We start from the raw sequence: 15,348 nt of genomic DNA on the forward strand, positions 1-15,348 counted from the left end.
TAGAAGAAATTAAGGATGGAATAAAGAAATTCATAGAATCAAACGAGAATGAAAACACATCCTACGAGAACCTTTGGGACACAGCAAAAGCAGCGCTCAGAGGTCAGTTTATAGCAATAAGTGCACACATCCAAAAAGAAGAAAGGGCCAAAATCAAAACATTAACTCTGCAATTGGGACAAGTAGAAAGAGAGCAGCAAAAGAAGCCCTTGGGCGCCAGAAGAAAGGAAGTAATAAGAATTAGAGCAGAATTAAATGAAGTAGAGAATAGAAATACAGTTGAAAGAGTTAACAAGACCAAAAGCTGATTCTTTGAAAAGATCAACAAAATTGATAAACCACTGGTCAAACTGACAAAAGAAAAACAGGAGAAGCAGCAGATAAACCGTATAAGGAATTAGATGGGTGATATCACAAGAGACCCAACTGAAATTAAAAGAATCATAACAGAATACTATGAAAAATTGTACTCCAACAAATTTGAAAAGCTAGAGGAAATAGACAAATTTCTAGAAACTCACTATCTACCTAAACTAACACAAACAAAGGTAGAACGATTAAATAAACCTATAAAAAAAGAAGAGATTGAAAAGGTAATTAAAAAACTCCCAACAAAAAAAAGCCCTGGCCTGCATGGTTTCACTGGAGAATTCTTTCAAACTTTCAGAGAAGAGTTAACACTACTACTACTAAAGGTATTTCAGAGCATAGAAAAGGATGGAATGCTCCCAAACTCATTTCTATGAAGCCAGCATAACCCTGATACCAAAACTAGGTAAAGACACGGCAAAAAAAAAAAAAAAATTACAGACCAGTATCGCCCATCAACATTGACACAAAGGTCCTCAACAAAATTCTAGCCAATAGAATTCAGCAACATATCAAAAAAATAATTCACCATGATCCAGTGGGATTTATATGAGGTATGCAAGGATGGTTCAACATTGGAAGAAGAATCAATGTAATCCATCACATTAATAAGACAAGAACCACATGATCTTATCAACTGATGCAGAAAAGGCATTTGATAAAGTCCAACACCCATTCATGATAAAAACTCTCAGCAAAATAGGAATACAAGGGAAATTCCTCAACAATTTAGGGCATTTATACAAAGCTAACAGGCAGCATTATCCTAAGTGGAGAGAGTTTGAAAGGATTCCCCTGGAGAATGGGAACCAGACAACGATCCCCTTTATCACCACTCTTATTCAACATTGTGCTGGAGGTCCTAGCCAGAGCAGTTAGGCTAGAAAAAGAAATAAAGCACATCCAGATTGGTAGGGAAGAAGTCAAAGTATCTCTATTTGCAGGTGATATGATCTTACACACAGAAAACTCCAAAGAATACACAAGAAAACTACTGGAACTAGTAGAAGATTTCAGCAAAGTTTCAGGATACAAGATAAACATACAAAAATCAGTGGGATTCCTCTACACCAACAAAGAGAACTTCGAAGAGGAAATCACCAATTCAATACCATTTACAGTAGCCCCCAAGAAGATAAAATACTTAGGAATAAATCTAACCAGCAACATAAAAGACATATACAATGAAAACTACAAGTCACTACTGCAAGAAACCAAAAGAGACCTGCGTAAGTGGAAAAACATACCTTGCTTATGGATAGGAAGACTCAACATTGTGAAAATGTCAGTTCTACCCAAAGCAATCTATAGATACAGTGCAATCCCAATCCAAATTCCAACAGTATTTTTTAATGAGATGGAGAAACAAATCACCAACTTCATATGGAAAAGGAAGAGGCCCTGGATAAGTAAAGCATTACTGAAGAAGAAGAACAAAGTGGGACGCCTAACACTACCTGATTTTAGAACCTGTTATATCTCCATGGTAGTCAAAACAGCCTGGTACTGGTACAACAACAGATACATAGACCAGTGGAACAGAATTGAAAACCCAGACATAAATTCATCCACCTGTGAGCAGCTGATAATTGACAAAGGCCCAAAGTCCGTTAATTGGGGAAAAGACAGTCTCTTTAACAAATGATGGTGGCATACTGGATATCCATCTGCAAAAAACTGAAACAAGACCCATACCTCACACCAGACACAAAAACTAACTGTCAAAGACCTAAATATCAAATCTAAAACGGTAAAGATCAGGGAAGAAAAAATAGGGACAACACTAGGAGCCCTAATACATGGCATAAACAGAATAGGAACCATAAGTAACAATGCACAAACACCACGAGAGAAACTAGATAACTGGGAGCTCCTAAAAATCAAACACTTATGCTCATCAAAAGACTTCACCAAAAGAATCAAAAGACAGCCTACAGACTGGGAAAAAATTTTTGGCTACGAGAAATCCGATCAGCATCTAATCTCTAAAATCTACAAGATACTGCAAAACCTTAACAACAAAAAGACAAAAGACCCAGTTAAAAAATGGGCAAAGGATATGAATGGCACTTCACCAAAGAAGACATTCAGGTGGCTAACAGACACATGAAGAAATGCTCGGGATCATTAGCCATTAGAAAAATGTAAATCAAAACTATAATGAGATACCATCTCACCCCAACAAGGCTAGCATTAATCCAAAAAACACAAAATAGTAAATGTTGGAGAGGTTGTGGAGAGACTGGAACACTTACACACTGTTGGTGGGAATGTAAAATGCAACAACCACTTTGGAAATCTATTTGGCGCTTCCTTAAAAGCTAGAAATAGAAGTACCATATGATACAGCAGTCCCGCTCCTTGGAATATGTCTTAGAGAAATAAGAGCTGTCACACGAATAGATATATGTACATCCATGTTCATTGCAGCACTGTTCACGATAGCAAAAAGATGGAAACAACTCAGGTGCCCATCAACGGATGAATGGATAAACGAATTATGATATATTCACAGAATGGAATACTGTGCAATGATAAAGAACGACGATGAATCCGTGGAACATCTTATAACATGGAGAAATCTGGAAGGCATTATGCTGAGTGAATTTAGTCAGTCACAGAAGGACAGATACTGTATAAGACCACCTATTATAAGAACTCAAGAAAAGGTATAAAGACAGAAGAAAACATTCTTTGGTGGTTACGAGGGTGGGGAGGGAGGGTGAGGGTTATTCACTAACTAGAAAGTAAGGAAGAATTAGGTGAAGGGAAGGACAGCACACACTACAGGAGCAGTCAGCACAGCTGGACTAAAGCAAAGCTAAGAAGTTTCCTGAATTCAGCCAAACACTTCAAGGGACAGAGTAGCAGGGACAGGGGTCTGGGGACTGTGGTTTCAGGGGACACGTAGGTCAACTGGCATAACAAAGTTTATTAAGAAAATATTCTGCATCCTACTTTGGTGAGTGGTGTCTGGGGTCTTAAAAGGTAGCGAGCGGCCATCTAAGATGCATCAATTGGTCCCAACCCACCTGGAATAAAGGAGAATGAAGAACACCAAAGTCACAAGGAAAGTATTAGCCCAGGAGACAGAAAGGGCCACATAAACCAGAGACTCCATCAGCCTGAGACCAGAACTAGATGGTGCCTGGCTACCACCAGTGACCACCCTGACAGGGAACCCAACAGAAAGTCCCTGATGGAGCAGGAGAAAAGTGGGGTGCAGAACTCAAATTCTAGTAAAAAGACCAGACTTAATGGTCTGAGACTGGAGGAACCATGGAAAGCATGGCCACCAGACTGTCTGTCAACCCAGCACTAAAGCCATTCCCGAGGCCAACTCTTCAGACAAAGATTAGAGTGGACTATGGGGCATAAAATGATACTGTGTAGAGTGTGTTTCTTAGGTCAGGTAGATATGTGAGATTAAATGGGTAGCTCCTGTCTGGAGGTGAGATGAGAAGGCAGACAGGGTCAGAAGCTGGTTGAATGGACACGGGAAATCGGGTGGAAAGGAAGAGTGTGCTGTTAAAGGGAGAGCAATTAGCGTCACATAACAATGTATGTATAAATTTTTGTATGAGAGACTAACTTGAATTGTAAACTTTCACTTAAAATAACAACAATAAAATAAATTATGTGAGAAAAAAAAAAAAGTGAGTGTAAAGGGAGAAGAATCGTAGAAGGCAACAGTTGTCTCTTCTGGAAAAGGTCTGCACCTGGACTCTTGGCTCCAGCCTTGGCTTTGCATTCCAACAGTGTGAGTCCTTGGGCAAGTCACTTAACATTTCTGGCATTCAAGGCTTCTCATTTCTAAAGCAAGAAGGGTGAACCCTATAGATTCTAAGGTCCCTTCTGGTGTTAATAATCCCCTCTTTTATTCTCCCTGCACCTACAGGGTAATAGTGATTATACTAGGGAGAAATTTTGAGTTGGAGAAAGTTGAGTGAATGCTTGCCTGTTTGGTGTGGAACATTTTTTAATTCACTTCACTGTGCTCACTGGGTCACTCTGGCAGCAGGCTCAATTTACCAGGGCCAGTTCTCTGATATACTTCTGGAATTCTTCCCACATGTATAGGGAGAAGTGGAAAAACCAGAGGCATTCTAAATGAGGAAAGAAGTAGAGGACTTAGAGAATCATTTATCTAACTGATAGCTCTCCCTGAGTAATAAATAGTTGAATATATATTCGTGAAGAAACTATATTTTTCTGATTATGAAAGTCATATGATTGTTACATAGCAGTGTGCTCAGAATGATCCCATTTACAGAAAATGTCTGTTAGATTTATAAATGTAAAAAATGTTTTAAAATGTATTTAAAAAATATAAGAATATGTAGAACATTGTGAACAATGGTTATCTTTAGAGAATGAGATGGGGATGGTAGTGGTTAGAAAAATGGTATAATTGTTCACTAAAGGATTGTCAAATAATACATAAAGACACCAAAAAAAAAAAAAAAAAAAATCCACCCATACTCCTACTACCCAGTGATAATCACTGTGGACATTTTGGCATATTTCCCTCCAGTCATTTTTCTTCTGCTTGAAAAAGGGGCTAGGTAATAAATACTGTCCAGTTGTGTAGCCTTTATTTTTAAACTTGTCATAAGCATTTTGCATGGCATTAAAAACCTTTTGTTAACATTTTTAATGTCATTATGTAGGTAGTCCTATTTTTCACTGTAGGTTGAATTTAGATATTTCCTACTTTTTCAATATTACAAATAATAGCTGCATTGAAAATTTACTGTAATTATGTCACTCTTTGGGATAGATTCTTAGTCAAAGGATTTGAACATCTTTAAGACTCCATATATGCATGTAAAAATGGCTTGGGAGCAGTGTCTGACCTCCTCCAAGGCCACAAGGGGGAAGGAGAAGTAAGATCAGCAGCCCAAGGCTGATTCTTAAGAGGCAGATGTCAGACATGCCTCCTCTCTCTACCGTCTCTACCACTTCTGACACCAGCTGTCCTTCCTACAGCACTCTCTACTGGGTTCAATAATTCGTTGCAGTGCCCACACAGAATTCACAGACCATACTCACAATTATGGGATTTATTAGGGAATTAACAGTTAAACAATTCAGGCTCAAGAACACTCAGGATACAGTTCTATTAGGTTAGCCTGTCCCCAGCTGTGCTCCCAGGCATGCCTCTCCCTGGTCCTGAGTCTCTTCCCAAAGGCACTCAGTTTTTTCTTGCCATGGGCCAGGAAGCCCACCATGCCATCTCCTGCTGCGGGGTCTTTGCTGCTGGGTCTCTCTTGTTGATCTCTCCTTTGGTGCTGGTGGACTTTTCCTCCCTGTTCTGGAATTGGCTGTCTTTTAAGGCAAAACTGACCAATCCCCTTGGTAAGCCACAATTACCCTATCACACAGTCACCTGGGTGGGAGTTACAAGCCCATGGCTAGAAAGGCCACACACAAAAGTAATTAATTGCACCACAATGCTGTTAAAACTGTATATATCCAGAAACATGGTACCAATTCCCATTTCCGCTGGCAGTGTATGAGAGTGCTTGTTTCACCATACCTTTGCCAGCATTAAGTATACTTAAATCACAATTTTTCTTGCAAATTTGGTATGGCTGCATGCTTTTAATATTCTAAACTACATTCATGAAGCCCCCATTGTTCAAATCAGAAGCCAGATCTGTTCTGATCCATTGAACTTTTTAGTTTTGAGACATTCTTATAATAACAGTCATAATAGCATTGATGCTGTGAATGCAATTCTGCTAGAGATTGTACATGTCAGGTTCAAGTCTCTAAACAGCCCTGTATTTTGGTGGTGTTATTGTAGCAGTTGAAGAGACCCAGAGAGGTAAAGTGACTGGTTCAGTGTCACAGCACTAGTCACCTAATGATGATGAAGCAGACATGTGCACCCAGACCTTTCTAACTTGAAGACTGGGGCACAGTGTGCTTAAAACATCTGGTTAGCATTACTGGAAAGGTTAAATAGATTTTCAGAATGGTTTAGTCTTAGCTGTAGCTCTATTCAAAGTCAAAGTGCATTCTCTCATATATACTGTTCTATGTTTTTGTCATTCTCAAAATCTGTACCTGGCATAGAAGTTTGCTTTTTGGGTCATATTAATACCTCTTATCATGGCACCATTTAGGCTTATGGGTTTTAGTTGTAGTTAAAATATTAACAGGCAGCGAACCTTCAGTGTCACTCTGAAGAATTAACTAACGTGTGTGTATATATATATGTACACACATACATACGTATATATATAGATGTAAATTAAATAGCTGTTTGAAGTGTGAATGTATCTCTAACTTTGTGATGGGGAAGGAAAGTATTGATATATTTTAAATTTATTTATAATGAACTTAAGATAGACCCTCAGAGTAATGGTTGGGTAATAATAACCTGTCTCAAATCTTAATTATAATTTTTTTTTAAGTTATAGTGGAATTTTCAGATGAACTTGCAATTTTCTTCTCTACACACTTTACCTAAAATATTTATAATGCAAAATACACATTTTTAAAGATTTACGTTTTTGAAATAATTCACATTTGGATGTAGCTTTGATGTTCTTAATATAAAGTTATATAAAGTACTGAGAAAGATAATTTAAAAACTGAATAATTATCCATATAAACACAATGTTTTCGCTTCATGTGATAATAATAAATTTGACATCATATGTAATAACTCTTTGGCTTCTTCACTTCAATTTTTAGAGTGAATATGACTCAACCTCATGAGAGGTGTAATGAAACCTGACTGAGAATAGCCTCTATGGAACAGTCTAGACCAGAGCTGCAACATTGATCCACCAGCAAGATGAGGTGGTAGTGACATGGACTTTGGGTTAGAAAGACCTGGTTGGAATCTTTGCTTTCGTGCATTTACTGTGTAGGTCTGGCTGTGTTACTTTATGTTTCTGATCCTTTGTTCCTCACCTGTAAAATGGGGATACTGATTTTTACCTCGTGGAGTTGTCACAAGGATTGAAATGGTGCGAATAAAGAACTAGCAGAGGCATGTAATGTAGACTCCACTCCCCTCTCCCATGCAATGGCATCTAACACTAGTTGATCACTGTGCTTTTTCTCACTGAACCCAGGTACGGAATTGAATCCTTCTTTTACGGTGTTCTAGGCTGTCAGCAATAACTAGCTGGAGTTGACATAGGACCTAAAACCTATTTAATATCCCTGAAATAGATGTTCATCAAATATATATAGATATAGCTATATATTTACTACCACCTCCAACTTGTTTGAGTTTGTGTCATTTTCCAATAAATAGAAGAAGCTACAATAGCAGCTCTAAAATTAGCCTTGGTAAACATTTAGACCTGATAACAGAAAAATGAGTTTCTCTCTGACATTTGAGTCTATGTCTCACGAAGAATACTTTTACAAAATTATATTCCTTCCCTGTTTACTTCTGAATACATATTCTACATCCCTCTTGAGCTAGACAGGTATCCAGTTTTCAGAATAAAACAAAAAACAATTGAAAATTTTATTTTTGAAAGCTGGAATATAGTGTGAAGAAGGTATGACAAATGGTGATATTTTAGGACACAGTAAAAACAGAGGTCTTTAATAATTTATGAAAAATGACTGGAAAACTTAGGCTTTATATTTTGTTTCACTCTTAGAGTTCTTTTTCTTGTAAAAAGTTTGTTAAAACTGTAACAACAAATTAAGAAAGAAAGAAAAGATACTTTGGGCCTTGACATTTTCAAAGAACATGTTTATCTTTTAACTAGAAAATTGATGTTTTGTGGAGATTGTAGAGGTACCTTGTGATACCTAGTATCTATCCTAATTATACCAAACAAACAAAAAACCTTGAAATTATCTTTTCCTTTCTAAGAAACTCTTCAGCTGTATCCTACTGCTGGTTGGTATATAAACACTGCATTATTTTCATTTAGCATATTTTTATATACAGTGTTTAAAAACATGACTGTACTGGGGTATTGTATTATGGTTTCACAGTAGAACAATTTAGAACACAAAAACAGTAGCTTAAACAGGTGAGAAACAGAAGCTGATGCTCTCTGAACTGGAAGTATAATGGTTTTTCAAACTAAATTCTAAGCCTGAAATGGGTTTGAAAATACCTTAAGGTACTGAGTGTTTTGTTGCTGATTTTGTAACTATTGTAACCTTATTAATCAACTGAAAATTTCTGTTAAAATATCAGTGTTACGTCTCAAATTCCACCCACCTCTACTGTCCACTTGGTATTTTTGGCCAATGTTAAATCCCTTAGCTTATCCCAAATAATAGGTTATTTAGTTTGTTTAAACCCTACTTGTAATTTTCCTTTCCTTTCTTCTTTTTTCTTTTTTTATGTTTACCTATTTAGGATTTTAAAACCTTAAAATTATAAATCAAATCGCATTACCTGTTTGAGTTCTTTGTTAATCAGTTTATACAAACTGTTACAGAGAAAAGTGCCGGGATATTCAGTATGCTTTTACTATGGAAACCGGTTCTCCTACGTAGATGGACACTGTAACATCAAGGGTATTCACCTGCAGCCAGAAGCTGGTGGCGGGGTGGGAGGGTGCGGTTATGGAGGGGAAAGAGCTAAGTGGCAAGGATGCCTGCTAGTAGCTGGGATTGGAGGGATTGTTCAGTGGGAGGTGTGGTTGCACTAATCACAGTGCTAAGCAGTGGGCCCAGAAATGGCTAAGTCAGATGTTGCTTATGGATCCTGGGGGATTATTGGCTTTGTAGAAAGCCACTGGTCTTTGCTTCCTTCTTAAGCCTGGAAATGTTTTACTTGGGTTTAAAGGGGATGGAGAACCCAATTGTGAATATTTTAGAGAAGAATTTTGTTTCCCTGATAAGTATGATATTTTAGGGATGTGTGGGTGAAGACTCGGTGAAGACTCTTAGAGCACAGTGGTTTGGTTCATAGAGTTGCTTTCTGGAAAGGTGGCAGCTTTGTCCCTCATACTGACTGTAGTGTTTTCTACCCCATTAAAAGCTTGGCTACTCCAAAGTGGGGTAGGTTTGCCTTCCTCATCTTTGTACCTTTAATACCAAACATGGTAATTGGCCCATGGTGGCTGTTCAGTACTGATCTTTTGAATTGTTCTAGACTGAATTGAGGGCTGGCAATATGGGCTTATGGTTTCCTAAGGTGGTTGGAGTGGTAAGAACTGCCTCCGTGAGCCGTGGGCCACATGTGTTCTGGTCTGGTACTGTGTTTGTGCATGGTAGTAGTAGCTGGAGAGCTTAACATGATTTAAGTTGGTTTAGTTTAATGAACTTCAGGGAGGAGTGTGGGCTGAGGGGGCCTTTTACATTTAAAGTAGCTCTGGTTCTCCCAGAAGCAGGTGTGGCTTATTTAGGAAAGAGAGGTCCCCTGGGTGGTGGGAGTAGTGTGCTGGAGAGACAGCAAGGGAGCTAAGGTCATCCAGAGTTTTCCATAAGTTCTGAAATGCTCTCCATAGCTCTGCAAGAGACTCCTTTGTTGTTCCTGCTGTGATCTACAGACCTCTTAGGCCTAGGATGGTTTGCTTCTTAGATTTCTGTTTCTGGTAAGGGGAGGTGGGCCAGGATGATGCTGTATGGCTAAGAAGGGTGATGGTGTTGTTTTCTTGGAAAGCACATGGACAGAGGTGGTGGTGTTATTTTAAGCCAACTGGAAAGGAAAAATATTTCATTATAAAAACACGAAGCAAAAATATTTTATTTCAGTGCATCTATTTTAAGGAAATATAAATTAAGTAACAAATAGTTGGCTGACTTGCAAATTGTTGGTTTCAGAGTCAACTTTTGAACTCTCTTTATTTTCCAGTTAAAAACCATTATGCCTGATGTCTAATCAGAAGGAAACTTGGTAGAATAATAACTGTGCATGTTTATGTTACTTAGCTACCTGTTGTCTTTGTTTCCCTTTTGGATCTTGTAGGTACAACGGTGCCAGCCCACAGGGCCATCCTGGTGGCCCGCTGTGAAGTGATGGCAGCCATGTTTAATGGTAATTACATGGAAGCGAAGAGTGTTCTGATTCCGGTTTATGGTGTTTCCAAAGAAACTTTTCTGTCATTTTTAGAGTACCTATACACAGACTCCTGTTGCCCAGGTGAGCAATATAAGTGTTAAGTAATACCTCACAGTACATTCTTTCCTTTTCACCTGTTTTGATAAATTGCTTTCGGTGAAATCTGTTTTTGTTTAAAGTTTATCAGAGTTGATATCATGGAATGTGCTAAGCAGTTGGTGATGGTATTGGTGCAACAATGAATTTTCAGTCAGTTCAAGTAGAAGAGCAGATTGGTTGCTCTCAGACTCTGGCATCATTTCACTTACTTTAGCCAGCACCAATGGCATGGTGACTGTTGTAGGTACTCTGGAAATGGAAGGTGTCTTGTGCTACCCAGTGGTTAGCCTAAACTTACAGATTGGAGCAGAGAGCTCCCTTCCATGACAGGAGTGTGGCCAATTGTTTTATAGAACCGACTTCTGATTCAGGCACTTTTAAGACTTTAAATATTCTGAGACCCCCCTTGGTCTTCTCTCTGACCCAGAGGATATAGAGTATTTTTTTTTGTAAAGCTCAGCTCAGTTTGGCTTCTCCTAAAACATTTCCTCAGATGGTTAGAATGCCCAGCAGACTATAGGATTTATTTCCCTATCCAGTGACCTAGGACTATCTTTGACCAGGAAGCAGCTGCCTGTGGTACCTGCAAGATGGAGCACATCTTGCATGTTTCCTCTAGCTGGAGGTACCTGAAAAAATAGCAGAATCCTTTCACCAGTCCTGGAGCATTGGGATGCAGGCATGGCAGCCCTCTTTTATTAGTGTTTACCCGTTCTCCTTTGGCCACCAGATGGCTCCACCACAAACACAGCTAGAACCAAGCCACTTGTGGCCCAGTCCAGGAGACTGAGACCTTGATTATAGAACTCTGTCAAGCACCTCGGCAAACATGAAAAGAAAACACTGATTTGAGACCATATCTCTCTTCAGGTTCACTGCTTTATTTTTAGATTTGGACGATTTTCTGTGTTTGTTAGTGAAATCTCGTTTTAAGCAAGTCATGAGCCCTCTAGTGAAAGAAGGGCTTTAGAAGTTCCAAAACAAAAATTCCTTTTTTAATTGAGTCATCTCTGGTCTTGAGCTAGCTATAGGTTTTTGGAACCAGTTACAATTGTTACTTATCAGATTTGCTTAATAAAAATGAAAGAATTGATTCTTATTGGAAATAAGTATTATTGTTTATTATTTCGAGACTGAAAAATTTGTATATTAAACTTAAAATTTGACCAGATTTAAAATAATAGGGAAATTTTTCCAGTAATTGAAAAATTCCCAGTAATCGAAGCTGCTAATTTTGGATTTTACCTTGCTAATTGAAAAAATGCTCAGAAAAACAACAATAATCATAGGACAGAACACTTTAAAAATTGGTTAAAGGTGTGGGGGAAGATGAGTGAAAATAAATAATCAAAAAGTTAAGTTGGACACTGGAGCATATGCAATGGGGAGATCACAGAAAGAAAGCTAATCTATTCATTATGTTAAATATTTACCATACATAGTGTTCCCAGTTCCACAGCTACAAAAGAATGTAAGGACCTTAAAGTGTGATGAGATAAAGAGAATTACATTTAAAATCAGACTTATAAGAAGTGTTAAAAACAAAACAAAACAAAAAAATGTGAAGACTAAAGCCAGGAGAAGAAAAATTGGAAGGATTTAGGTTAGCTAGCAGGAAGGTTTACTCAGGAGACCTGAAATTGATTATTAAGGGCAATTATAGAGTCTTCCTCTCTGGAGAATTAAAAAAAAATAGATTCACTTCTTAGTGTAAAGGCTTAAATTGATTCTTTCTGAAAATGGAGTGATAGTTTAGAATGCTGGCTCCATCAAAGCTTTTTATTCTACATTTGATGATATAGTCAGCGTATATATACATATACATATATATATATACACGGAGCCGTGGTGGCGCAGTGGTTAAGAGCTCAGCTGCTAACCAAAAGATCGGCAGTTCGAATCCACCAGCCACTCCTTGGAAACCCTATGGGACAGTTCTACTCTGTCCTATAGGGTTGCTATGAGTCAGAATCGACTCGACGGCAATGGGTCTATATATACATATATATATATATATATATGTATATATATATATATATGTTTTAGGTCATAAAAGAAATGGTTTTATTGCCTATTTTCTCTTATTTCCCTTCTTCATCAGCCGGCATTTTCCAGGCCATGTGTCTCCTGATCTGTGCTGAGATGTACCAAGTGTCCAGGCTGCAGCACATGTGTGAGCTTTTCATCATCACACAGCTGCAGAGCATGCCAAGCCGGGAACTGGCCTCCATGAACCTGGATATAGTTGACCTGCTCAAAAAAGCCAAGGTAATTGGCTCTTATGTGTCTGGTGGTGGTAGTGGTGGTTTTTAACCTTGTAAAAAATTATACTACTCTTGTTAAAGTTATTGTTTATTAAGAGATGTATTACTGATCTTAGTTTGGAAGTTTGGCTAAATGATGCTAACATGGCCTCACCACACTTTCTGTGGCTAGGTAATTTACTACCATTAGGGTTTTTGTGCAGTCCCTTTTTAAGGAGGTGGAATTGTGGATGTGGAATTTTTTTCAACTAGATTATGACCCTTAGCAAGTCATTTGAATATGGTACTGTACTGTGTCACACAGGTACTGTAGGAAATAGGATTTACATACAATTTCTTGAAAATGATCACATCTTATCGTTCCTGAAAGAGAAATGGGAGGCTTGGTCCGTACATACTAATACAGATGGTTAGGCTAAACTCATTCATTCATTCATTCAATCTTCATTTGTTTCATGAACATGTTTTGAAGTTCCAGTTGTGTGTAGGAAATACTGGCGTACTTCGTGAATCTTTTCAAAACATCTTTTGGTGGTATGTCTTGCTGTGTCAGGAATACAGTCAGCAAAAGCATTTGAGGTTGAGAATCATTGCAGTACACCATGCTTCTTCTGGCCTCTTCTAAGATCACAGACCCTTTTTCTTTTTAAGAATTGTACTGCTACTCATTCTAGGGAATAGACAGGCTTTACACAATTAAACTAATCGTGAGTAACTGCAATCACAAAGACCCCAGAACATGAGTCTGACAAAGAACTGGACCAGCTCTGTAAACAAATTGGGGCTGCTTTCTTGAAATCTGTGTTGTGAGTTCCCATATGTGGGCCCAGTGAAAAATCTGCCATCTCCTCACTCCTGCTATCTTATATTTCTGGGAATAGAAAATTTATCCAGACGGGTCATCCTACCCCTGGTTATTCTGCCATTCTGTTTTCTTCCCTAACGCAGTTTTAGGGCTTGCTGTGGTCATGGCACACTGTCGGTATGTCCTGAGTTTGTAGTAAGCAGAACCCTCTAGGTCTTTTTCTCAGCAATGTATTTGATCCATCATTACAGATTGTCAGGAACTTATTTTTTTTTAAATAGTCTTATTGTAAATATATGTAGCAAAAAAATTTGCCATTTTAACAATTTTTAAGTGTACAATTCAGTGACATTAATACATTCACCAAGGAGCCCTGGTGGCACTATAGTTAAGTGCGCAGCTGTTAACTGAAAGATCAGTGGTTCAAACCCACCAGCCACTCCACAGGAGAAAGATGTGTCAGTCTTATTTCTGTGAAGATTGCAGTCTTGGAAACCCAATGGGGCAGTTCTATCCTATCCTGTAGGGTTCCTGTGAATCTGAATCAACTTGACACAACAGGTTTTGTTTTGTTTTTTTTTTTGGAATATGTTTACCATATTTGTATAACCATCACCACTATTTCAAAAGTTGTCGGAACCTTTGTGAGTATTATCTGTTATCCAACACATTAGCTATCCCTAGCAACTTTGGCATCTGGGATTAAGCATGACAACTTTGTCTTCATCCAAGTTGCTGAAGTGCAGCCACATGATGGGGCAAAGGGCTGAGCTCTGTGACAGCTAAAAACTTGCCCCCACACTGAGATGACCTGTCTGTGGTGGCTTATGTGTTGCTGTGATGCTGGAAGCTATGCCACTGACATTTCAAACACCAGTAGGGTCATCCATGGTGGACAGGTTTCAGTGGAGCTTCCAGACTAAGACAGACTAGGAATAAAGACCTGGTGGTCTACTTCTAAAAAAGTTGAGCAGTGAAAACCTTATGAATAGCAGCAGAACATTGTCTGATATAGTGCCAGAACATGACCCCTCAGGTTGGAAGGCACTCAAAAGACAACTGGGGAAGAGCTGCCTCCTCAAAGTAGAGTCAGCCTTAATGATGTGGATGGGGTAAAGCTTTCGGGACTTTCATTTGATGATGTGGCATGACTCAAAATGAGAAGAAACAGCTGGAAATATCCATTAATAATCAGAACATGGAATGTACGAAGTATGACGCTAGAAAAATTGGAAGTCGTCAAAAATGAAATGAACACTTGAATTTCGATATCCTAGGCATTAGTGAGCTGAAGTGGACTGGTGTTGGCCATTTTGAATCAGACAATACGTAGTCTACTATGCTGGGAATGACAAATTTAAGAGAAATGGAGTTATATTCACTGTCAACAAACGATCTATCCTGAAGTATAACGCTGTCATTGAAAAGATAATGTCCATATACCTGCAAGGAAGACCAGTTAATACTATTATACAAATTTATACAACAATCACTAATGCCAAAGATGAAGAAATTGAAGGTTTTTTAATTTTTTTTTTTATTGTACTTTGGATGAATGTTTATAGAACAAATAGTTTCTCATTAAACAGTCAGTACACATATTGTTTTATGACATTGGTTAACAACCCCGTAACATGTCAACACTGTCCTTTCTTGACCTGGAAGGACCTTTTGTTTTTTTTTGGTGAAAATATACATAGCCAAAGTTTCACCATTTCAAAAGTTTCTACATGTACAATTTGGTGACATCGATTACATTCTTCCAGTTGTGCTGCTATTCTCACTATCCTTTTCCAAATTATTCCATCACC

The 15,348-nt window shown here is 38.2% G+C and overlaps 1 protein-coding gene across 1 annotated transcript in view; it reads left to right on the forward strand.

Annotated features, from left to right (window-relative positions):
- RHOBTB3 (Rho related BTB domain containing 3) overlaps positions 1 to 15,348 on the forward strand; it is a 71,127-nt gene that overhangs the window by 41,296 nt on the left and 14,483 nt on the right. The window contains exons 9-10 of the mRNA XM_023730127.1: positions 10,277 to 10,450; positions 12,570 to 12,736. Coding sequence (XP_023585895.1) covers positions 10,277 to 10,450; positions 12,570 to 12,736 — 341 coding nt within the window. The remainder of the gene's footprint in view (positions 1 to 10,276; positions 10,451 to 12,569; positions 12,737 to 15,348) is intronic.

This window comes from Trichechus manatus, unplaced genomic scaffold (assembly GCF_000243295.1).
Source record: "Trichechus manatus latirostris isolate Lorelei unplaced genomic scaffold, TriManLat1.0 scaffold00032, whole genome shotgun sequence".
Taxonomy (NCBI): Eukaryota; Metazoa; Chordata; class Mammalia; order Sirenia; family Trichechidae; genus Trichechus; species Trichechus manatus.